This window comes from Uloborus diversus, chromosome 9 (genome assembly GCF_026930045.1).
Source record: "Uloborus diversus isolate 005 chromosome 9, Udiv.v.3.1, whole genome shotgun sequence".
NCBI lineage: Eukaryota > Metazoa > Arthropoda > Arachnida > Araneae > Uloboridae > Uloborus > Uloborus diversus.
Genome location: NC_072739.1, coordinates 65,895,900 through 65,920,958, shown reverse-complemented (window position 1 = coordinate 65,920,958; position 25,059 = coordinate 65,895,900). Strand labels below are relative to the sequence as shown.

General features: G+C 34.8%; 1 protein-coding gene across 1 annotated transcript; it reads left to right on the top strand.

Moving 5' to 3' along the window:
* The first annotated feature begins 570 nt into the window (after positions 1 to 570).
* Positions 571 to 2,004, top strand: LOC129230282 (tigger transposable element-derived protein 4-like). Its single transcript, XM_054864682.1, has one exon. The coding sequence runs from the start codon at positions 571 to 573 to the stop codon at positions 2,002 to 2,004; it is 1,434 nt and encodes a 477-aa protein (XP_054720657.1).
* The last annotated feature ends 23,055 nt before the right edge of the window (positions 2,005 to 25,059 follow it).

Below are 25,059 nucleotides of genomic sequence, written 5' to 3'. Positions count from 1 at the left end.
GGTACCCTTGACAGCGGGAGGTAGTTGATCGATTAAGGTGTTAATTGCTATTACAAAAAGGGTTACGCTTAGTACACTTCCCTGGGGAACTTCTTGAATGAAAGTATCTGACAGAACAGACTTGACACGTACAGTCGAGTATAGCGAACACTCTATTTAGCGAAGTTCTCTATATAACGAAGCATGTTTGGTGACACTGAAAGTTTCAATAAAAAAGCATGCAAATATGTCTCTCTTTAACGAATATCAAATGGCCAAATTTCTCTATTGCGAAGTTTTTATGTGGGAGAAAGACGATGTTTCTGAAAATAGAAGTCTTTCTTCTGGTGCTTTTGTCGAGGATTACTCATACTACAACTTTCTTATCTTGTCTTTCAACATTCCTTTCTTTTTGTCACTTGTGTCGATGGAAGGAGAGAGACTTGAAAGGAGGAGGGAAGAATTCCCAGAGGGGGTGAGGTTTCTTGGAAATGTGTTGACCGGATGTGGTGTGATGGATTCTCACTCTTGAACTGACGTGCACATTTCGCTCATTTTCATCTTGCTCTGCAACGTGCTGCGTTGCTCAAAATGTCGAAGAGAAAGTGTTTAACCATAAAAGAAAAAATTTCACTTCTCAATGATGTTGAAAGCGGCATCAAGAACAAAGATGTAGCCGCAAAATATGGCATTCCTGCTAACAGTGTATCCACTATACTAAAAAATAAGGATTCCATTTTAAGTAAAGCTGGTGAAGTAGGGAATTCCAATGCAAAACGAGTACGATTGTGCGTGTACGACGACGTCGATCAAGCAGTTTCAAAATGGATTCATTTCGTGCGGGATCAGAATTTACCTTTGTCAGGTTCGCTAATTAAAGAAAAGACATTGCAGTTTGCCAACGCATTAGGCTACTCGGAATTCCAAGCAAGTGTTGGATGGTTGGACAAATTTAAAAAACGTCACATGTTCGTGCACAAAGTAGTTTCAGGAGAAAGTGTTGATGTGTCGGATGAAAGTTGTGAGCAGTGGAAAAATGAAGTGTTAAAACCGGTATTAAAAGAGTACCAGCCAAAAGACGTGTTTAATTGCGATGAAATGGGACTCTTTTTCAAATGTCTCCCTGATAAAACTCTTACTTTTAAAGGAGACAAGTGTTTTGGTGGAAAACGTAGCAAAGACAGAATTACAGTATTGGTTACTTCAAATATGACAGGGGAAGAAAAGCTGAAGTTGCTAGTTATTGGGAAGAGTAAAAATCCTAGATGTTTCAAAGGTATCAAATCCTTAGAAGTGAACTATCAGAACAGAAGAAAAGCTTGGATGACAGGCGAAATTTTTGAGAAGTGGTTATTGGACTTGGACAAAAAGTTTGGGAAAGAAAAAAGAAAGATTGCATTATTTGTAGACAATTGCCCATCACATCCACCTGAAGTGAAATCCAAAGTGAAGAACATAAAACTTATCTTTGTTCCTCCAAACACTACCTCGAAATTGCAACCGATGGATCAGGGGATAATTAAAAATTTAAAAGTCTACTACCGAAAGCGAATTTTGCGAAAAATGATTTCCTGTGTTGAAGAAAACCAACAGTTTTCTAAAACATATGTAGACTTGAGGACTTGCATTTCAGAATTGTCTAAAGCTTGGCAATCTGATGTGAAAGTCACAACAATTTCCAATTCATTTAGAAAAGCTGGATTTGCGAAGGAATTTTCATCAGGAGAACAAGAACAGGAGTCTCACGTGGACAGTGAGCCAGATGTTACAGAAATTTGGGACGGTTACCGTGAGAAGAATAGTTTTATAGATGATGTCAGTTTAGAAGATTTTTTAACAATTGATGATGGTTTGTCAACTACTGGTCATTTGACGGAAGAAGAAATTCTGGACTCAATTGTAATGAGTAATGATGACAATGATGAGGATGAAGATCAAGATACGGAAATATACTACCCATCGAAACCATCCACATATGAGATCAGAAAAGCTTTTGACACCATTCGTTGCGGATTGCAATATTAAGAAGATGTTCCAGAAGAAGTGTTTAAATCACTTCACTCTTGTGAAGAATTTTACGAAAAATGTGTTTCAAAAGTGCAGCAAAAAATCACGGACTATTTTTCAATGCAAAACTACTGTCGTTGACGAAATTTAGGTATGATTTCTTTAACCTATTTATGTAAAAATTTACTAAAATTCACCAATTGTGCAACAGATGCAAGTGGCATTCCTAATTAAATTTTAGTTAATTAATTCATTTAGTTTTATTTTTTAATTTGTTACTTATGTTAAATTAACTTCAAAATACTCAATATTTTTCGTGTTTTCATGTATATAACCTTAAAAAAAAAAGGATTTAACTTAATGTACATGAAAATTAACCATAAAAATTTACTACTTTCTATATAGCGAAGTTTCTATATAACGAACCTTTTCAAAGGTCCCTTGCGACTTCGTTATATGGAGACTCGACTGTACGTGAAAAGTTCGATCTCTTAGAAAATTAGAGGCAAAGATGGGTAGGTTACCTCGCAACCCATGCTCGTGCAGGGTTTTGAGGATCCCATACCTCCAGGTACGGTCATATGCTTTTTCAATGTCGAAGAATACGCTCACAAGATGTTTTCGTTTAAGAAATGTTTCCTCTATTGATGTTTCAAGAAGCAGCAGATTGTCGATTGTGCATCTGCCGCGTCTGAATCCACTTTGATATGAAGAGAACAGATGGTGTGACTCCAGAATGTATATGAGTCTGGCGTTGACCATCCGTTCCATTAGTTTACATAGGGAGCTTGTGAGAGCCATAGGTCTATAACTCTTGGTTTTATCAGATTGTTTGTTCGGTTTAAGGATCGGAATTATTATTTCTTGACTCCATGATTTTGGAAATCGGTGTTCAGAATAGATTCTATCGAAAAGTTGCAGAATATTTCCTAATGGGGACCTGCTTAGATTTTTTAACATACTATTGTGAATTTCATCTGGACCTGGTGACGTGTTTTTTGATTTTTGCAAAGCAATTTTTAGTTCTTGAGGGGTGAATTTTGCGTTGTAATGATTAAAAATGTTTGATTTAAAATCTAGAACTTTTTGTTCCTTGCGTGATTTGATAATTGAAAATTTTTAGCAATAGTTATTTGCACTGGAGACTTCTGCCAGGTGAGTCCCCATGCAGTTAGCAACTTCCTTGTGATCAGATAAAATACGACCATTTTTCTCTAGAATGGGAGCACAAGATGTGTTGTAGTTTCCAGCGAACTTTTTTATTTTACCCCATACAGTTTTGGATGGGGTGGACGTCGTGATTGTGCTGACGTACGCCTGCCACGACTCCTGCTGGCTCTTCCGTCGAATCCTTCGAGCTTCAGCACGAGCTCGTTTAAGTGCCACGAGATTTTGTGTGGATGGATAACGACGAAATTTGTTCCATGCCTTTTTTTGTTTCTTATGAGCCTCCTGACAATCCAAGTTCCAGCAAGGCTTAGGAAATTTGATTCTGCCTCTAGTGGTTCTTGGTATAGCAGCGTTCGCTGCGTTTAAGATAATATCGATTACTCGCTTTACCGCTATATCAATACGAATTACGTCTTCCGATGTTATTTCTGCCAACTGGGTAAATGCTGCCCAATCAGCTCGATCAATGCGAAGTCTGGCATGCTGATGCTGCTGATAGCTGCATCGTCCAGTAAAGGTTATCCGGATCGGAAAATGGCCACTCAGTTATCACTGTTAAATTTTCAGACAAATATTGTGAATTCGTAAAGGTACAGAAAATTTCCAAGCTTAATCAACTACCCCACTTAATTGAACCACATTTCTTTTAATGGACAGTATTCGATTAAGAGGCAACGACAGTATGTAAGTTATACAAGAGAAAATGTGAAACATTTTCAGAAAAGAAGGCAGTATCCACCATTTAAATAGTCTATGACTGCTAGATATTGTAGTAAAGAGGTTAACAAAACACAAAAATGTGCCATTGCCGAATTTTAAAGCACAATCACTGATTTTTTATGAAACATTTATGCGGCGCGTCTTGAAAAACAAAACCAGTGACGTATAGCTGGTTCTTTCAGTCTTCCATATACAAAAAATTATTGTAGTTGTACTGAATTTTATTTGCGGAGTGTTTTCCCCTTCCGGTATCAATTAGTTTAAGTTCAATCATTCACCATGAATATATGGATTTGTCAAAGAGGAGTCCAAGGTTTAGCGGAATTTAGGACCGCCTAGTATGGCGGTCCTTAATCAGCTGCTGCAAATGCAAGAAAAAACCTGGTTTGAACTTTGTCCCTAAGCAAAACTTCTCACTAGATTGGCTCCCACCGTCAAAAAGCGAAAAATCTAACCAGCTATATGATATCATTGTAGCTCAAGTTAAAAAAAAAATACTCGTAAAATTTCAAATTTTTTTTCACTGATCATGTTCGTGTATGCTATTCTGTCATATAAAAATAAAAGTAAAAACTGAATTTATCCCTATTGTCGAAGAACATTATTGTGATTTCTAGCAACATGCTAGTTCACTAGCGCAGCCAGGATTTCCTCTTGGGGGGGGGGGTATTCATAGCAATCCTTGAATGTATATACATCAATATACCAGGATTCGTAATATATCTTAAAACCAAAAGTACAGGGGTGACAATTACCACCCTCCTGGCTGTAGTATCACAGAGAGGGTTTTCTTATTCGAAAGAAATATCCAGAAATACAACTGTACGGAAAATGTTAATTTCAACTATTGAAACCATATAATTTTCTTATACATCCCATATTTCTGTATTATTATGTAGTGTAAAACAAATCTATTATGCTACCACAATTTAAGAAATAACTTTTTTTTTAACTATGGAAATCAGTTTATAGCCGATTTTTGCTTCATAAGCGACAATAAGAATTAAATGCAATCGACTTTATATGAATATCCAACTCCTATTTATTTGTATGTAAACAACATTTTTATCTCTGCTCATTAGCAAATTGGTCCTTTCTGTCGAAGGCAAACAAATTAACAACAACCCTAATAGAATTACTTCTAAAACGAGAAGTGTAAACAAATTATGATATTCAAGGCAATATTAAATTCAAGTGAAATAATTCATTAGAGTGATATAAATATATGAAAAGATAAAATGGTATAATATAAAAAAAAGCGTTAAATGTAAATGTAAAAAATAAAAGTGCAAAGGAAAATAGGCAAAATACAAATATGAATTTTTTTTAAATGGACTTTTTGGTCATTGAGATTAAAAATGAACCTTTACGAGGACAAAGGAAACTAGTTGCAAATACCATTCGGTGGTTACAAAGAAATCTGTAATCTGCGTGACTTTTGTGCTATCTCGTTCAGAACTTCATTTTCACTAATATGAATTCGATCATGGATGTAAGTCATTGCTAGTCCATTCAAACGCTCTTCGCAAGTTTTGTTTCTCAAGTACGTTTTCAATAATTTTAAAGAGGAAAACGACCTTTCAGGGGTACATGTAGTGACCGGAATCGTGGCGAAAATGATGAGAAGGGACCTTATTGTAGGAAGTAAATCAACGTTGCAGTGTTGCAAAGCTTCAATTGCATTTTTTGTTTTTTTTTTTCTTTTATGATCTCTTGCCAAAGAATAATTTCCCCGTGTAATCTTGAAGCATCAAGCTCATAAAAGTCTGCTAGTTTCATAAGTTCAGAAGTGACTTCATCGTTTATGTCATCATTTATCAAAAACTGGAAGGGTGTTAATATTCGGATGGCGAGTATACAAGCCAGTCCCTCTCACCAAGCCATTTCAAAACAAATCTCAAATTTCTTGGTCCAGATGAGGGAAATTTAAAGCTCAAATCTGGTTTCTAAGGGCTCAAAAGAAGTTCCTTCCTTGTGTTATCATTAATCTGAAAAAAAAAAAAACAACAACAAATAAGTTCCTGAAGTATAAATACTTTCCAAAAACATACACATATAGTATCAACAAGCTTCGTAATTTACCTGTTTTTCCATATACAAGCCAATGTCGGAACTATACGTCATTGATGAGTTCGGGATACGTAAATCTGGTAACACTTCATTCTCCTCAAGTTTTCTTTTTTTCGTTACCGAAATGAGTGGAGTCGGTTCCTCTTTTCTCTCTCCTTCCTCATTACCTGTGAAAAGAAATACTAGCTTAAATATTCATTTGAAATTAGTTTAACAAATAGCAAAAAAGGATTTGACTTATGAGAAACGAATATGGGATAAGAGTATTTCAGTCAATAGAAAAAAATCAAAAATTACAAGAAGAAATATATTGTTTATGTATTTTGTCTTGTATATAAAAGAAATTATAAACCACAATCACTTCATCTTTTATAGTTAAGTTTTCCGTAAAAGTTATATATCGTAAAAATATCCCAAAAAACAAAAAGGTTTAAAATAATTTAATATTGGAAGATAAAAACTTTTAAGTAAGGTTTTGAGATGAGTGTCTTGGTAGGTCAGTTTATCTCTATCCTACTTTATGACAGTAACTTCTGAAATAATTTAGGCATTATTGTTTTTAAAAGTTAATTTCTTTAAGAGAAGCATTAGGCCTCTCTGGATCGTGTCCAATGCAATGTTCATAGACATAGATATGAAAAAAAATATAATTATTACTAATAAAATGTACTTGAATTAAGAAATATTTTGTTAACTTGAAGCTAACCACTTTATGCTGCTTATAGTATCACGTAAAATGTTTATGAAAAATTCAGTTTTTAGTTAAATAGATGTTTCGATGAAGTTTAAATGATTACACTGCAGAGTGACAGGAACAGGGAGGTTAATATTTTTTCATAGAATATGGTAAAACAAAGACCATATACTCAACACATATCAATTTTTTAAAAAAATTCTTTCGTCTTTTTCATTCACTTTTGTAAGCATTTTTTTTTTCCCTCAAGTTTTCCGGTTAAGCGAAAAAAACTTTTCGCTTATGCCTATCACTTTATTATTTTCTTTTCTTTATTGCATAACAGTTTTAAAAAGTAAAACTTACCTGAAGTAGTTGAAGTTGAGCTTGTACAAGATGTAGGAGCAGGCTGGCCGAAGAATCGTCTAATATCCATCAAAATAGCGAAATTGCGCAAGAACTCATAAAACTCTACAGCAGCGACGAACCACAATGGCAGTTTTCTTGCTGAGGCCTCTCAGAGCAACCAATTAAAAAAAAACTTTATCTGCTGTTCAAAGCTATATTTTTGATTGCGGAAAACTAACTGGGAAGTAAAAGGTCTTGCAAACGGTTGCAAGTTAATCTGAACTCATTGAGCGTCAAGGACAAAAACTTTCAATGAACCAGGAATCTCATAGTACAGTAAAATTACGCCAAAAAATGGACAAACCCAAACATCCAAAAAAAAAAAAAGTGAAACCTGTTGCAAATTACTTCTTACCCTTCCAGCAAGAAGGGGTAAAAAGTGCCAGCACTTTGCGCGTCGGGTTTTGGGGGGAAGGGGGGGACGAAATAATCCTCTATTTAAATAAAAAATAATTTGTATTACTTAAAAGAAATTCTCAAACCTCACAGAAACCACTCTATAATAGTAAAATAATAAACTCTCACAGAAAAAATTCTAATTAACAGGGGTGCACAGGCGGGGGGGGGGGGGTTCATGGAGCAGTTTTGCGTCATTGGAATTTTTAAGGCAGTTTTTTCAAGGGATATTTCTTTCTTTTTTGGGGGCTTTTATTCTGAATGGATACTCCGTCACACTTAAGGGGTGCGCCATCGCTTTTATTTGGGGGGGGGGGACCCTGAATTTACATTCTAAAATCAACTATTGCAGCGAAGTTCAAAAAAAATTTCCCTGACTTAAACTTTTCCGAAGCACAAAATGCCACACAATGATATGGTAATGTCAGAATGATAATTCTAAAAGATCTAAGCGAGCTCAGAAACCAAATTATTTGTGACTGGAGTTATTAAACTGTTTAGAGCGCTGGAAAACAAAATTCCTGTGCAGCATAAAAAAAGTTCAAATTGACCAAAGTTTCCCTTCTTCTTCTTGATTAACTTACTTCAACTTTTCTACAATCTTTTGCAATCACCGTAAGGGGGGAAAAACCGAAATTGCCAATAGTGAGACGGGCAATGCTGCAATTCTGCACCCTCTAAGTCGGTGGGGGTTCTCATTTGCAAACACCGAGCTACCTCTCTTTTACGCAGCTGGTTATGTGAATTATGCTAAATATGTAGACATGTACTTTCAACACTATCTCAAACTTTTGAGTACATTATGCGATAAAAAAAAAATTTGATCACATCAAACATCAGCTATCCAACGATCTAATGCAGTGACAAATTCAGGTGGTCTAAAACCTGTAGTGATTCAACGATAGAACAAGTCTTGATGTGAGCAATACAGCAATAGAATGCTAAATATTTACACCTTTTTGTCTCTCAGTTTGGAAATCACAATCCGTTTTTAAAGCCCCCAGAAGTTTCTTCCCAATTAAGTTGGTAGTGGTATTGCTCGTTGATGATAAGGTGAGTTGCGATGAGACCTTTAACGTTCGGGTAGTAACATCAATGGATATTGAAGAAAAACAATTTTGTGGCATTTCTTTGTAAAAGAGCAGGAGGTAAACAGGGATTCGTCTTTAGCTTCTGTTACGAGAGTAGTTACTATCTGTAAAGATGTGTAAGCCCAAACCATCTTTTACACCGAATGATATGAACAGTAAAGATGGAATAACAAATTGTTAAAAACTTCTGGTACGAGTTATGCGCTGATCCTCCATCAGTATTCGATGAATCTGGTTTCAGAAGGAAAGAAATCTTGTATCGTTAAAGTGCTATTAACTGAAGCAAAAGGTTTATCCACCATCACAGAACGAACAGCTGGTGTCATATATGAGGCAGTGAGAAGCAAAGGGATGTAAGTGGACATTTTCAAGTTTTGAATAAAACGCGTTTAAAAATAAGATTTTATGTAGGCTTTCATTGATTTTCTTTTCTAAATTATGCTGTATAGAAGCAACTAACAGGTCTACGAGTACCATCTCTTGCCTCAAGATAGAGGAGAAGTTCACCAACCATTTGTACTGGTTATCTCCAAATTTTTAATTTTGCCACTTACATCCCTTTGCTTCTCACTGCCTCATATGCAATAGATGGAAGATACCTGCTTGATCATATTTTTGGTAATGATCTGTAAGCTTCAAGGAAATATGCCAGCAGTGCAGTGTATAGGTAATTTGTAAGTATGGGAAAGCTAGTATCATTTTTGATGGGTTAAAGAAAGCACCACAGAATTATGATCTGCGTCCTATTACAACAGTCAAGCCTTCTGCTCTTGAAGACTTTCTGCGTCTCAAATTTGTGCTTGCTCTGAGGAGTTCATTGGATATAGTAAATGTTTGAAAAGTCTGAAAGTGGACTGAAGTGCTCAATTATATGCACAAACTTTTTAGACATATCTGCAACAATAACGATTTTGCTGAGGATCTAGATTCCAAAAAACATCTTGATAACGAAAACTTTTTGTTACAAGCTTAGGAGATATCATTTGAAAGCAAAAAACAGTTCAGAGTAATTTTTCTGGCCTTTTAATCAAATGCGCACTATTAGAGGGGGGGGGGAAGGATAATATTTTAGCATATAATTTCGTTTTGGGAGGTGAGCTACTGTTCTTATGGGGTGGACAGTCCTGATTTAATGCATTTTTGATTTGCATGAAATAATACTTCTACTTAAAATAAAGGGGGGGGGTGAGGATTTATTTTATTTGGCGGAGGGGGGGTGCTGTAGCTTTGAGAGGAGATGCACCAGCAATCTTGGAAGATGGACACAGTCGATTTCTAACTTTAATTTAGCAGAAAATAATGTTTCCATATGAAATGCATGGAAAAGGGTTCGAGGGTACTGCTTCGTTTTACGGGGATAGGGGGGCTCTGTAGCATTGGTGGAATATGTCATCCCTCTTGGGTGTCAAACACCTTTAATTTCATGCTTTTAAATTTAGTAAAACATAATATTCTCACTTTAAATTTACTATAAAAATTCAGGAAAAATACCCAAAACAGCAATTTTTAGATGCCCCCCATTCCAAAACCCGACGCACAATGGGGTGGGACTTTTTACCTGTTCTTATTGGGAGGGTAATAAACAATTTGCACCAGGTTTAGCTTTTTTTTTTTGGATGTTTGGGTCCGACCCCTATTTTTACTGTACTATCAGTCACATGTCCGAGTTTCAAATTTTGTGCTTACCTCCCTCCTGTTCCTTTGTCCTCTCTTATTGGTGTATAGCTGAGACGAAACTCTAGGGACAGGACCCTATAATACTGACAATGTATATCTATAGTCCTACTCCAGGGATTTCCAGGGGTATTGGCTGTGAGAAGCTAATCCTGTGTGAATAATGTCAAAGACGCTTCCTACCCTTTTCTTCAGACTCGTCAAGTAGTGACACCTATTCTATCTTTCCCGTGAGGTGCAAATTCCTGGAAGCGAAACTGCAGTGCACATTCCTTTCCAACCGCCCTTCACATCACCTGCCGTTTTCTAATCTTTTGTACACCTCCTGTTTTGATCTGGTTTTAAGCTCTGCAGTGTACACAAGAATATATCTTATTTAAGTGTATTAATTTCGTGCATTCATTTTTTTTTTTTTTTTGATAGTTGAACCTTTATAAGGACCTTAGTAAGAAAAAAATCATAACCCTCTGGGGGGGGGGGGTTCACCCCTAACCCCCCTTCGCTGCGCCCCTGTGCTAGTTTAATTTTAGTTTTTTTTTTTTTTTCGTTTTTAGATAAAACTAATAATAGCAGATCGCATTTTTTTGCAAGTTGATAAACTAGCAGTGGCTAAGAGTCTGAACATAAAAATTGAATTTTTGTTTGTAAATCAACAAATAAAATATATTTGTATTGTACATGCAAAGTTTTATTTGCGCATATTATAATTAATGATAATCATTTCATCAAGGAGTTCCAGCGGTAATTAAAATAACACCATCACATAATCATACCATCAATACTGCAGAAACATTAAGATTCCTTCCAGCTGTTGATTGCAGAGAAAAATTCCTGGAATACTTTGATGATGGTATGGGCATTACAGAATCAGCCGAATACCACAAAGAAGTTTTGCAAATGCAAGACAATTTTCAACACGTAGATTTGGCTAATAGTCGAATTAATCCAACTATTCGAACAATGAGATATTGATATGATCAATGGAGACTTTTTCACCTTGGTCCTCGAACTGGTTCTGACATGATAGTTGTAAGTTCATGAAGCTAAAAAATTTATTTTTTCTGATTGCTTTTTTTCCCCTTGTTGTTTTTCAACTAGATTTTTAGAATATAATTGCAGCTAAATATTCAAAATACATAATATCTTTAGGAGTTATAAAGAAACTTCTTTCCCAATTCTGAATTAATAACAAAAGGTACCTGAGAAAATATATAATTTAGAAGTTAGTGGATATGCATGAAAATTATTTTAAGATGTGATAAATTATCTGAGATAGTATTCCCCCCCCCTTTAAAATTATATACTTTAATTAAATTTCCAATTTTAGACATAACTTCCTGCCAAAAGGAAGACTTTTTTCCCTACCTTTTACATTTTCAACCCTTCATTATTGTTATTAATAATTATTATTTTCTCTTTTCAGAAATTGAAGGAAAAAATGCAGTGTATGAAAAAAAAAAAGGATTCACAATAAATTTCAAAGAAGATCCATTTGCAGTTTCTGTTGTAACACCATTAATGAGGAGAGCAACTTTAGAAACTTATGCGGATTTAGTTTTTGTTGATTCGACCAGTTCGTGTGATGCACAGAATCACACCATCACATTCCTAACCCCATGTGCTACAGGAGCAGTTCCTTTGGGTATCGTTATAACAAAAGGACAGACAGAAGTTGCATACACAAAAGGTTTCCAACTTTTAAAGAACAGCCACCAATATTTATCCAACCATTTTTATTACAGATCATTCCGATGCAGAAATAAATGCTCTTAATACAGTATGACCTGGTAGTGAAAGTTTATTATGCATTTTTCACGTGTGACAGACAGTTTGGCGATGGCTGTTGGACTCGAAGCACTGCATACTGAAAGAGCACTGTTGTAAATCAAAGGAATGACAGTATAGAGGGCGCTGACTGCTCCCGATCTCTGATGTGCTTAGTTACGAGTGTAGAATAGAACTTTGTGTTGTTAAGTGTAGATGTGTTGTGATTGTTGTCTGAAAATAAATATGTGGTTTTAGAAATGTGTAAATATTCACTTAAAGGGTAACGAGGCAATTTCGTAGTTGGATTAAACAGGAACTGGATGAATAGTCCAATTTAATAAGCACCGTGCAGTATTAATGGGCCATTCCCAAAAAATATTGTATTCAGCACATTTAGAGGAGTCCTCTAATGCGTATTTAAGTGCACTGGGGTGTATTGGTGGGTACATTCCAATCTATGCAAATCGGGTGGAATTCATTTCAGAACAGTGGGAAAGCAAAGCCAAATGGTATTTGAAAATGAGCGGGTTAGAGGCCACCATACAAACAACTTTTCAGAGGTTTGTGTGCCTATTTTCAAAGATAATGTCTTATCACGGGTTAAAGCCTATAATGTCATTACACCGTTAGATTTCTGTGCCACTGTGCTGGAAAAATACTATTGCAACAGGTTTGCAGAGATTGCAAATAACAGGAGTTCGGTTCCTAGGTTATTGTTGTTCTCATTAAAAAAGAAAGCTGCCTAATCTTCAGAGGCAGCAAATTAAACAGATTAATGAAAGCACTTATTTAGTACCAAGTGAAAAAGGCGAGTCAGAGTTTACAGTCAATATTAAAAGTGGATGCTGCACAAGTAAAACCGGTATGTTTGCCAAAATGTGCAAATATCAATACGCTGTTTATGCAGGCGTAAATGTACAGCATTCTAGTGTTGCTCCTGAAGCCAAGCATCAGTTGGCTTGCTTAGCTTTCATTGAAAAAGCTCCCCCTCTTTCTTTTTATTATTTTTTCTTATTACAGGCTAATATTACTAGCTGTGAAGTTTCAAAAAATGATATTCAGGTTGAGGATATGACCACAGAAGATGAGAGTCTTCCAACGGTCAGAACTGAAAACGTAAAATGTTCTTCAATTCATGAACAAAATGAAGATCTTTTTAAAAAGATCATAAAACGTCAAGAAGATCTTCATAGTAAATTTGGTTCCTCCTCTAGTGCCTTAGAAAAAATGTATTCGAAGCTGAACAAAATCCCTTCTGAGGCGCAATGGGAAGAATTTCTTCAAACATCCTGCAATAAAATTTCGCTTCGACACAAGGGCGGATCCAGAAACTTCTCAAAGGGAGGGGGGGCGATAGATTTTTATTATTTACCTCTTACTAGTTTGCGTCTTATCCTGATGTGCTCGTGCACAAACATTACACACACACACACATATATATATATATATATATATATGTGTGTGTGTGTGTGTGTGGTGTTCAAATATATAATTAAGCACAAATTAATACAATAATACTTAAAATAAACTTTGGAGATGCAACATGATCGGTATCAAAAAGGTGACCTCATGTGCACATTACATTATTTGGATACAAAATAAATGCAGCTCTGACACCAGCATACATTTTCAACACAGAACCGAGAACCGCAATGAACATAGGGCGTTTTTAATAGAGAAACATGAAGTAAGATGCAATATTTATTATTAGATGGTTTTTTACATTTTATTTTATTTTATATTCAGTTTTTAACAGTATTTCCTTTTATAATCCAGTTATCAAAGTAACAATTGAAATTGAAGATGTGGTAGATAGATGTCCAATATGTTTTTTTGAATGAAAATATTAACTTCAGATTGTCATTTGGAAACCTTATGTTTGTATCTAATTATATGCAAGTTTATGTAAATTGAAAAGCTTTTGTAAAAAAAAAAATAATAAATCAAAATAATTAATACGTAAAATCAACATATTTGAAAATCAAAATCAAGGCAAGCAGTTTACAACTCCGTACCTCCGAGCCAGACAGACGTAAGTCCAAAAATTGCGATTTTCCGTTTATTACTGCATTGTATGTATAATATTATTCCGCAGACAGCCATGACAGTGAAATTAAAAAATAATAATAAATTCCTTTATAACTTAACCGGTGCTATAGGAACGTAAGTCCCAACTTTTGTTTGAGCCAGAAAAACATAAGTCCACTTAACTCCAACTGGATCTGAATTATTACTTAATGCATGTTGAGAAAAATATCGTCTGTTATTAGAGGAGTAATAGTGATTAAAGAAATATAAATTAAACATTATTATTGCGAAATGATTTGTGATGGGAATGAAAAAAATTGAAAAGCAAAATAAAGGAAAAGGGAGGAAAAGAGTAAAACATGGGCTGTTTCTTGACAAAAGAGACGGCACGAAGGGAAACAAAACCAGAAGCTACATATTTGCTTTAAATTTTAACAACAGCGAAGAAGTAGTTTGCAAAACTTGTTTTAATACACTACCTATCTCTGAAACCTTTATGAGAGTCGCTTTAGAAAAAGCCAGTGAGTCTACGTTGGTGATACCAGACCAGAGGGGTAGGCGTATTCCTGTAAATAAACTAACAAGTAACAGCTTAGATACAATGAAAACCACTACAGCAAGAAAGATCGAAACGTAAATACTTGGGCAATCACCTAAACATTTCTGAAGAGTACTAACTATAGGTCGATGAGTGTGTGAAAGAAAAAATAAAAGCAGAGAAAAAGTGGGTATATTCAAAAGTTTTCAAAGAAGATTTCAACTTATCCTGTCACTTGCCAGAATACGATTCTTGTAATATTTGTGACAAATTAGATTGTGAATTAAAAAATAGAATAACTGTTGAAAAGCGCAGCGAAATTTAAGTTAAAAAAGTAAAACACTTGGGAGAAGCTTCATTCAGATATGAGTTAAAAAGAGAACATAAACTAAAAGGCTGTGCAATTATAGGACAGTCGTTTATGTCTGTTACCCAAAAATGCCTTCCTACTCCAGATTTGAAGAGCTCTCAAAGTTTTTACTCAAAAAAACTCTGGACATTAAATCAACAAAACTTGGTGTATGATTTGGTATGACGTTACAGCCGGGCGAAGAAATGAAATTGCATCATGCTTATATATATATTCACTTGTAAAAATGACTTCAAAATTCTGAAAATTCTACTGGGAACTTAACGGTATGGACTGATAATTGCAGTGGCCAAAATAGGAATATTATTCGTCTTATTGATGTTAGACACCATTTCGACTTCAAAAGAAATAAACCACAAGTTTGTGATTGCTGGACACACTCACATGGAAATTGATGGGAAACATAGTATTATAGAGCAATCTAAAAACAATTAAAAAAACACACTATCTTCACTACAATTAATTTTATTAGTTCATGTCATGGGTTAATTTTATTAGTTCATGTTGAAGAAAAAAAAACCCGTTTGTAGCAAGAAGGATGGGCCTTGAAGACTTTTAGAGGTTATTTATTTGCAGAGTAAAGAAGCTCCTTTTGTTTCAAAAGACCAACACTAATGAAGAGCCATTTTTGATATCGAATGCAGTTTGGTTGCAGCTTCAAAAACGATACATCAAATTGTATTGTAAGACCAGCTTTGCAGATGAAGCCTTTCTAGCAGTTGAATTAAAAAGAAATGAACAAGAAGAAAGGGTTGTTATGCCAAAGGCAATTCTAAAATTAAAAATAACCACCAAAAAAGATAAGTAATGAAAAGTACAGAGACCATATGAATTTAAACGCAGTGGATTCCTATTATAGAGTATAGACCTGACTTTGAAAATCTTCCACACGGAGAAAACGTAGGAAACTTTACTGAAGACGATTCAACTTCTCTGGACTAATGTTTGGAGATCATCTGCTATTTATAGATGATCAGTTTCTTTGCAACATTTTAAAATTAAATACGTTCTACTTATATGTTCTAACTCTAACTTTTTGTGTTAAGTATCATTAAATTTCTATTATGATCTTTTGCAATTAACTTGTAAAACCGTTTAAACATTTCTAAAACAGAGTTTGGCGTAAAACAACAGTAACGCAGTCCAGTTCTGATATAATGAGTCATTTAATCTTTAATTACATAATTCATAGGCAAGGGCTTTCTGTTCGAAGAACTCCATGTAGAAATTAGCGATGACAGGGCTTAAGGGGTTGCCCATGGCAACTCCATCCCGTTGTTCGTAGAATTTTGTGTTCCACTGGAAATAAGTGGTCGTCAGACGTGCTTGAAAAGGGCTGCGATGTCGGGAGGGAGGCCGCAAAGAAGCCCAAGGTTTGGTTCCGATACGTCGATGACACTTTTGCAGTGTGGAGCCATGGAGAAGAAGACCTGCAGTTGTTTCTTCAACATCTAAATAGCATTCATCCCAGCATTCAGTTCACCATGGAGAAGAAGAGCAATAATCAGCTGCCTTTCCTCGACGTTCTTGTGACGAAAAAGGAAGACGGGACGCTCGGCCACCAAGTGTACCGCAAACCCACACACACAGACCGTTACCTTCATAAGAACTCAAACCACCACTCGAGACAAAAAATGGCTGTCATCAATACCCTCATGCACCGAGCAGAAAGAATCTGCGAAAAGACACATTTGAAGGAGGAAACACCTTGAGCTAGCATTTCAAGCCAATGGATTCACTAGAGGAGAAATTAGAAGAGCCCTTCATCCCAGGAGGTCCCAAAATAACGAACAGAAGCCTACCCCATCTGAACCATTAGGGAAAGTGTTCTTACTCTACCTACACAGAGTTACTGACCGAATTGGAAAACTCCTTGAAATACACAACATCAAGACCATTTTCAAGCCCACCACTTAAGTTAGGAATTGTTATCGCCCGGTGAAAGACCCCCGTGACCCTTTCTCCACATCTGGAGTTTGCAAAATTCCGTGCTCCTGTGGATCAGTTTATGTCAGAACTACGAAGCGCAGCATCAAGACACGCCTTTCTGAGCATGTTCGTCATTGCCGTTTAGGAAACTATGATAAGTCAGCCGTAGCCGAACACAGCCAACAAGAAGGAGTCCACAACATCAAATTTAAAGACACAGAAATCTTGGCTGCAACATCTCATTACTTTGCCCGTCTTCATCGCGAAGCTATAGAAAATTTCAAACATCCCTTTAATTTCAACAGAAAAGAGGAGAATTTCAATTTACCAAAAACATGGCACCCTGCCCTTAGATCCACTCACCACAACAGTCTAAAACATACCGTGGTCCCATCCAATCAGAAACCGGCAGCCACCACGACTTGTGAATCCCATCCAATCAGGTACCAGGATCACCCAGCGGCTTGAATCTCATCCAATCAGGAACCTTATTCCACCAGCGGCTTGAGAACGCCTCCCAATCAGGACCAGCAGCGCAGCAGCAGTTTGCTTAAATACCGGAGCCACCGAAGCCAGGAATCAGTCTCACCAAACTCAAACCACTGATGATGGCTACAGCAAAGCAAGCCGAAACGTCTGGAATTTCTACTCCAATTAGACCACGGCCAATAAGCCCGGAAATGTTATCTCCTCATATCTGAACAGTGTTTACAGTCAGAGGAGGCTAGTAAAAGCACTACTATGAACATGGTTGAAACAGTAACATCAGCATCTACTGCTTGTGAAACATCACGAAGAAATGACTTTGCAGAGCAATCCGCGATAAGAGATCAAACAAATGATGCAAAATATTTTAAACGTCCCACCCTTGAAGATCTGGACGATTTTTTCAAATTCCATCCAAAGCAAGTGACTAATGACGTTGTGATTCAAAAAGCATTTCGCCGCAAAGATGGAACAAATAGAGGATAAATTTCTCTTTTTGAGGAACACCAAACCTTATTTTACATGGTTTGTCTGGCATATTGCAAGCAACAAGAAAGAAATCCTCTAATGGAGGGTCAATCTGATAGAAGGCACATTCATCAGCGGTTGGAGGAACATGAAAGCAGTGCGTGTCACAGAAGGTATTCAGAAGCTTATTTAATGAGAAAAAACTGTTCTAATATACAAAGCCTGCTCTTTTCTAACCAATTAAAACTGAGACAAGCTCAAGTGTTGAAAAGAAGAGAAATTATGGAACGTATTATAAGCATTCTGAAAGTCATTGGTAAGCGTGATTTAAGCTACAGAGGAAGTAATGACGAATCGGCATACACTTTACTAAACGAGCAAGTGTATCACGGAAATTTTCTAGAAATTCTTTTACTACTCGCGAAATATGATAATTGTTTACGAGACCACGTAAATGATTGTGTCGAGAAAAGTTCGCGCAATGAGAGTTTAAGAGAAAAAGTAAGACAGGAGGAAATTAACAAACATAAAACACCTAAAGGACGAGGAAACTTAGTCTTGAATGACGAAATTCGTGAAAAATTATTGAGTGTTGTTAGATGCAATTCGACAACTGCAGAGGCTCTGAAGCATTTTTTAACTGAAATAATGAAGGAAAATAATATCGATACTAAAAAATGCATTGGAAGTTCAACAGATGGGGCAGCAAATATGCAAGGACCATATAATGGACTTTCAACCAAGTTAATTGCCGAGGCTCTTGAACATGTGCACTTGTGGTGCTATGCACACGTTCTAAATTTTTCTTATGTGACACAACAAGTTCAGTAATTTTAAGTGCTTTGCTGTTTTCCTTATTGACTGACGTTGCTGTGTTTTTCAAGGGCTCTTATCATCTTATGGATATTTGGGAAAAAGTAACAGCGGGTGATTACCACAGAAAACTGAGCACAGTTGGAAATACTCGCTGGTGGTCGAAATCAAAAGCTTTGTTCACTGTTTTTGGTTCGGTAGACAACAAAGAAAAATCCATGTATGTTTTTGTTATTACAGCGTTGGATATTATTGAGACAAAGAAACGAAGACCGAAGTACGTGTGAAAGCGAAGTCTTTCAAAGACTCTTTGCTAAAGAATGAAATAATACTAATTGCTCATATATATTTAGCCATATTCGATCAAACAACACCACTCAGTAACTATTTACAAACGTCTGGTTTAGACATTTTGAAGGCCTTTCAACTTGTACAAAGTTCTTTAGAGCAACTCGAAAAGTTAAGAGGCGAATTTATCGCAATAAAACGAAAAGCAGATTGCTTCGTTGACTGGGCCCAAACCGAACTCACTGATGTTGATGTTGAAGTCGAAAACAGTTTGCCACAAAAGAGAATAAGAAAAAGAAAACTAATGGTAGGTGAAAGAGCGCAGGATGAGGTCATTCCATGTCCAAATAAATCATTTGAAATAGAAATATTTTTTGTTATTATTGATGCATGTACAAACCTACTCGTTGAATTTCTTGTTTCTACAAATGCACTGGATTGGAAATGGAGGAGAAATTCACACCAGTTAGGGGAGGGTGGCCCAAAGCGGGTAGGCCGTATGCACCCCCATGGTGTGTAAGCGGCGATGCATACGTATTTCGTGTTTACATGAACACCCCCGAGTTTTAATCAGTCCCATCGAAACAGCTCTGAAGCGGTATGGCGCAACCAAGCTTAAAATAAAAAATATATTTACATTTCTAAAAAAAAAAAATAAAGTTTCGTAACTCGTGATTAGTCGAAGACTAGCTTATTTTTTTGATCGTCAATGATATTACGTTATTCTGACACAATCCAGCTACAAACTACGAGAGTCATTTCTTTTGTTTCTTTTTTTAATTTAAGATTATAATTCTTGAAATAAAAAACGTGCTATCGGGCAAAGCTTACATAGGATTTAATCACATATTTATTTATAATTTCTTGACTCGTGTGCTGATTTATATATTCTATTTCAATAGGATAAGTTTCCTTTAAAAAGTTATTTTTTAGGATGCCAATTAATTAGTCTATTGATTTAATCACTTATTTGTTCACGTTTTATAAACAAATGAGGCAGTGAGAAGCAAAGGGATGTAAGTGGACATTTTCAAATTTTGAGTAAAACGCGTATAGAGATTACGTTCTAAGTAGACTTTCATTGATTTTTTTTTCTAAATCATGCTATACAGCAGCACCTACCAGCGCTACTAGTACTATCTCTTGCCCCAAGACAGAGGAGGGGTTCACCTACCATTTGTACTGGTTATCTCCAAATCTTTAATTTTGCCACTTGCATCCCTTTGCAAGTGGCAAAATTATCTCACTATCTCAAATGTGCTGACTTTAAATTGGATAAGCACAACTTTTTATATATTTTTTCATAATGGCAGGTAGCTAGTCAGTTATTTTAATCATTTATAACTTCATATTTGATGACAAATGTTTCAAATAACAATTAGTTAAGCTTACCCGCTTTGGGCTCCCTGGTAGAGCAAGTTTTTCAAATGTTAGTAAAGCTTGATAATAAATAAATATTGGGTTTCAAATAATACAAAAATCACTTTTTGTTTTGAAGTTCAAGAACCCTGCTAGGAAATAAAACCGAAACTGTTACGATAAAAATCCAAAAACTACAATTTTCGATCGTTCTTCGAAAACCTACCCGCTTTGGGTCACCCTCCCCTATGTTATGACTGGTGGTTTTCCGGAATAGGTAATACCAGGCATATCCATAAAAGAAAGAGAAAGTCATTAGGTTGCGGTAATAAGGATCTGCTTATTGTGGCAAATTTGAACCCGTATACTTATTATAAAGATTACATTTAGTATATACCTTTATGGTATCTTTATTTCTTATCAATTTTAAATGATAGGGATTCGGGAATAGAAAAATGTTGTATTTAGATGAAGTTTTGCTTTTTAAGTAGATTTATGTTAATGTTTTTCTTCAAAAAACGTAATTTTACACCCATCCCCCTTTTTGAAAATAAAATCTGCTGAAGTTAAGCCTTAAATGAACGCAAACGATTTGTAGCCATGGTGACAAAAATTTTTCACCTTTATAAGTATTAAAACAACATGCTAATCTGGAAATGAGGGCAACATCAACCTCTGTCATGTGAGCTTAATAAGCGATTCGTGATTATTCAAAAAATAAATAAATAAATAAAATAATAATCAAAGTAGGCCAGCAATTTATTACAACGACATGCCATATGTGCACGCAAGAAACGGGAAAAGGAGGCATGACTTAGACTGCACCATTGCAATTTTTAGGGGGTGTTATAAAAAGAGTATTTTAGGGAAAAAAATGAGGGGAGGATACTCTTTAGTGTTTAATTGAATTGCACAACCATAAATATCACTCATACCTTTGATTACGAGGTGTCCGCTGGTTATAAATTTATACCTGTACACAATTTATTCACTGTGTATTAAACACAACTGTGAATTAAGTAAGATCAGGCTCGACATATCGGATTTTCCCGGGCGAGGGGGGGGGGACAAGGAAATATCTCCATCCGAAACACAGGAAGTTTCATTTTCTGACCATACAAAGACTAAAATTAACTACGGCGCATTGGAAAAGCCCCCCCCCCTTCTCTTCCTCCCTTGAAACTCAAAATTAACCTTTAGAATAAAAATTCAAATTACTTTTCTCTGTTTAAATATGTTTCTCAATCTTTAATTAATTTAATGTTGTCTATAGCGCCTATTTAAAATTAAAATCAATATCCGATTGCTTCTATGGGTCATTCTTCAAAAAACGTTATTTTTCTGTCACACGGCTTTTACAGTAAAAATTTTAAGGAACAATTCATTTAACAATGATTTTTAATTTCATCAAAAATATATTTTTTAAACCTGCCAACAATTTTTCAATAATAATTTTTATTTTAGTATATTTTTGGTTCATAACATGTGAATTCTCTCCTCCGTGGCATGTCACATACCTGATGTGACTGTTTCTGTTGCTTAATAACTTGTTTAATTAAAAGTATATACTTATTTATTTATTTTTCTTTGTGTCTCAAATACTAATTCTTTAAGTATATTTAATTTTTTAATATTGTGTTTTAGTTCGTTTTAGTAGGACAAGAAGTAATGTCTCACAAATTCTCACCCTCGTTACCCAAACACAAAATGCCATGCCTTATTAACACGTGGTAGTAATGACATCAAATTTTATTTTCCATGATACAAGGGAGACCCCTCGTTTATTTTTAGCCATAGTTGAAGTTGTGAGAATTTTGTTGAAAAACAAGAAGATAGATTTTGCTTTAAAAACTTAATATGGTTATTCTGACTTCTCACCTCCGTGAACTTGAATTTCAGGGATGGAAATTTATGTTTTTATATGCTTAACATGTGCACATTGTAGGTGACAAAGATTTTTTTTTCCCCTGAAAAATGTATCTATTAGGACTATATTAATGGAAAATTCCTCACCTCCGTGACAGACCTTATCAATGTCATTATTTTTGAGGTGAAAAAAATGATGGAGGGGAAAATCGATAAAAGGCATTGTACCAAAATTATAAATTGCCAGTATATCCTCTTTACTAAATACTATTATTACTTATTTACTAAATACTATTTTTAACATGCATTTGAAACTACTAATTAAGTCGTACGTTAATTAAGAGAGCTTAATATTATATTCCAAATAATCATTAAAATAGCTGATTGTTTGCACAATTAACAAAATTACTACTTTGACATTAAATTGGCCACAATTTTTAAATATTAAAAGTTTTTTTTATTATTATTTCCGTAAACAAGGCATTTTTTTTTATTTATTTATTTATGAGTAAAATAATTGGAACTTAGCTGGACCATTGTTTATGGTTACTTCTTGTAGGTAACACTTTCATATAAGAATGAAAAAAAAAAGGTTTCAAAATTAAAAAATATATGCGTTCAAAAATTACGTTTTCTGGAGAATGACCCCTATACTTCAATTTCCTAGCATCTAATTTTGCTTTTCTAAGCCTGGTGGACACCCCTCTTAAGAAATTCTTGCTTTACCTCTGACTACCAACGAGTTACATCAATCACCGAAATTTAACTATACCCCTCTCCGAATTTATTTGACCCCATTGATTGATGGACCTGAGTAAAATCCACCGAAAGCTGTAGTAAAAAGCAATAGTCATCTTGTCTTGATATTTGAGTCATTCATTTATTTATCCATATGGTTACTCCTAATAATGTTGTCTGGGCAAGATGGGAGAATTGAAACTCGAATTTAGGATGGAATGTAACGCTTCAAAAATACACCAGAAAATGCAACTGCAAAAAGCTGTGGGGTATATTTCATGTGTACCTTGGACCAATAAGTTTTGCTTCAAGAAAAAATATTTTTTTTTTCAAAAAAATTACCAATAAAACTTATGAAGGTGAAACCCGAAAATATTAATTCGTAAAGAATTTTGTACGTTATTAGCCGATATATGAACAGCGGGAAAAATGGTCATTTTTGCCAAATTTCGGCCGTCTTGGATTTGGAACTGCTGTTACAACTTGCAACAAATTGATAAATAATTGTTCGAATTTGGCAGTTTTGGTACCAATTTAAAGCTGTTGATATGAGGAACCTAAATTCCAATTATTTTACTCATATAAAAAAAGCCATGTTCACGGTAATTAAAAAAAAAAAAAAACTTTAGTGTTCTAAAATTGAGGCCTATTTAATATCGAAGTAGTAATATTTTCAATTGTGCAAACAATGAGCTATTTTAATGATTAGTGTGAATCTAATATTAAGCTCTCTTAATCAAAGTGAGGCTTAATTTTTAGTTATCCTTTTAGTTCAAATGTGTGTTAATAATAATATTATATTAATATATTTCCAAACTAGTAAATTTGAGAAGATATTGACAGTTTATGATTTTGGTAGACTGTCTAAAATTGATGTATTTCCCCCTGCAACATTTATTTTCACCTCAGAAATAATGAAATTGATAAGGTCTGTCACGGAGGCGAGGAATTTTCCATTGATATAGGATTAATGGATACATTTTTCATGGAAATAATTTTTTTCTTCGTTGTTACGGTCTGCACGTGTTAAACATATAAAAACATGTTTACTTCTTTTTTTACATTAATTTACATCCGTGAAATTCAAGTTCACGGAAGTGAGAAGCAGGGGCGGATACAGAAAAATCTTTTGGAGGGGGCATGGGAAATTGAATAGCACTCCTCTCCTCACCTTCGATGTTTCATAACAAAGTTTTAACGACTTTATTTTTAAATGCGCGTGTTATTTATTTATTTATTTTTTAGGATTCCTTTAGGTCAATGAATCTACTTCTAAGTACATGAATACTATGCACGAAAAAACTTTGAATATAGACGGAAAACATCTTTAACGTTTCAAGCCATTTAAATACTAAACCCAATATAATGTCACCGAAATGCTATACAATGCGCGGCTTTACTTAGGAGCATCGTCACAATGATTATAATACGAGAGCAAGGTTATTAAATAAACTCATTCCTCACTTGAGTTTTTTTTAAATTAATTTATAAAGAAAACCATAACTTCATAACATATAAGTTTTACTGAAGAATTCAGAAACTATTTTTGTGTGATTTTCAAAACAGTTGCTGATTTGTTTTTGAATCCATGATACAGTTGAGATAACATATTGATACTGTAGAACCTCGATTATCTAAGCTTCGATTAACCGCTGTTTCTGTTACAGAACTAAAAATAATATGTAACAGCAGTTGCTTCATAAATTGCATCATTTAAAACCAGCTGTAAATGATTCAAATTGCTATAAGTTTCATCTTTGTGCCCTCTCCCCACCCTCTCCCCCGCTTAAGATAACAAGAAGTTCTGTCTAGAACTATACGAGCCTACTTTCCCGTATACCCATACTACTTTCTAATACCTGATCAACATTCTCAAAAATAGCTAAAATCGCAAATTGTTTCAAACATATTTTTTAAATATTTTAAGCTTATTTCTAGGAATAAAATATTCCTCACTCATCTAAAAAAAATTAGATGCTTAAAAAATAAAAAAATAAATAAATAAAATAAAAAAATACGAACAAATAATACAATTTTTTCCATTCAAAAAAATCTTGAACAGCTTCCAAAACGAAAAAATAATAATTAAAATTAATAAGCTCATTAAAATAAATACATCATATAAAAAAAAATAGTTTCTTTTTTCCCTGTTGCCAAAAATAATTTTTTAAATGAATTAATGCACTTACCAAAATAAATAAAAACTATAAAATGTCAACTT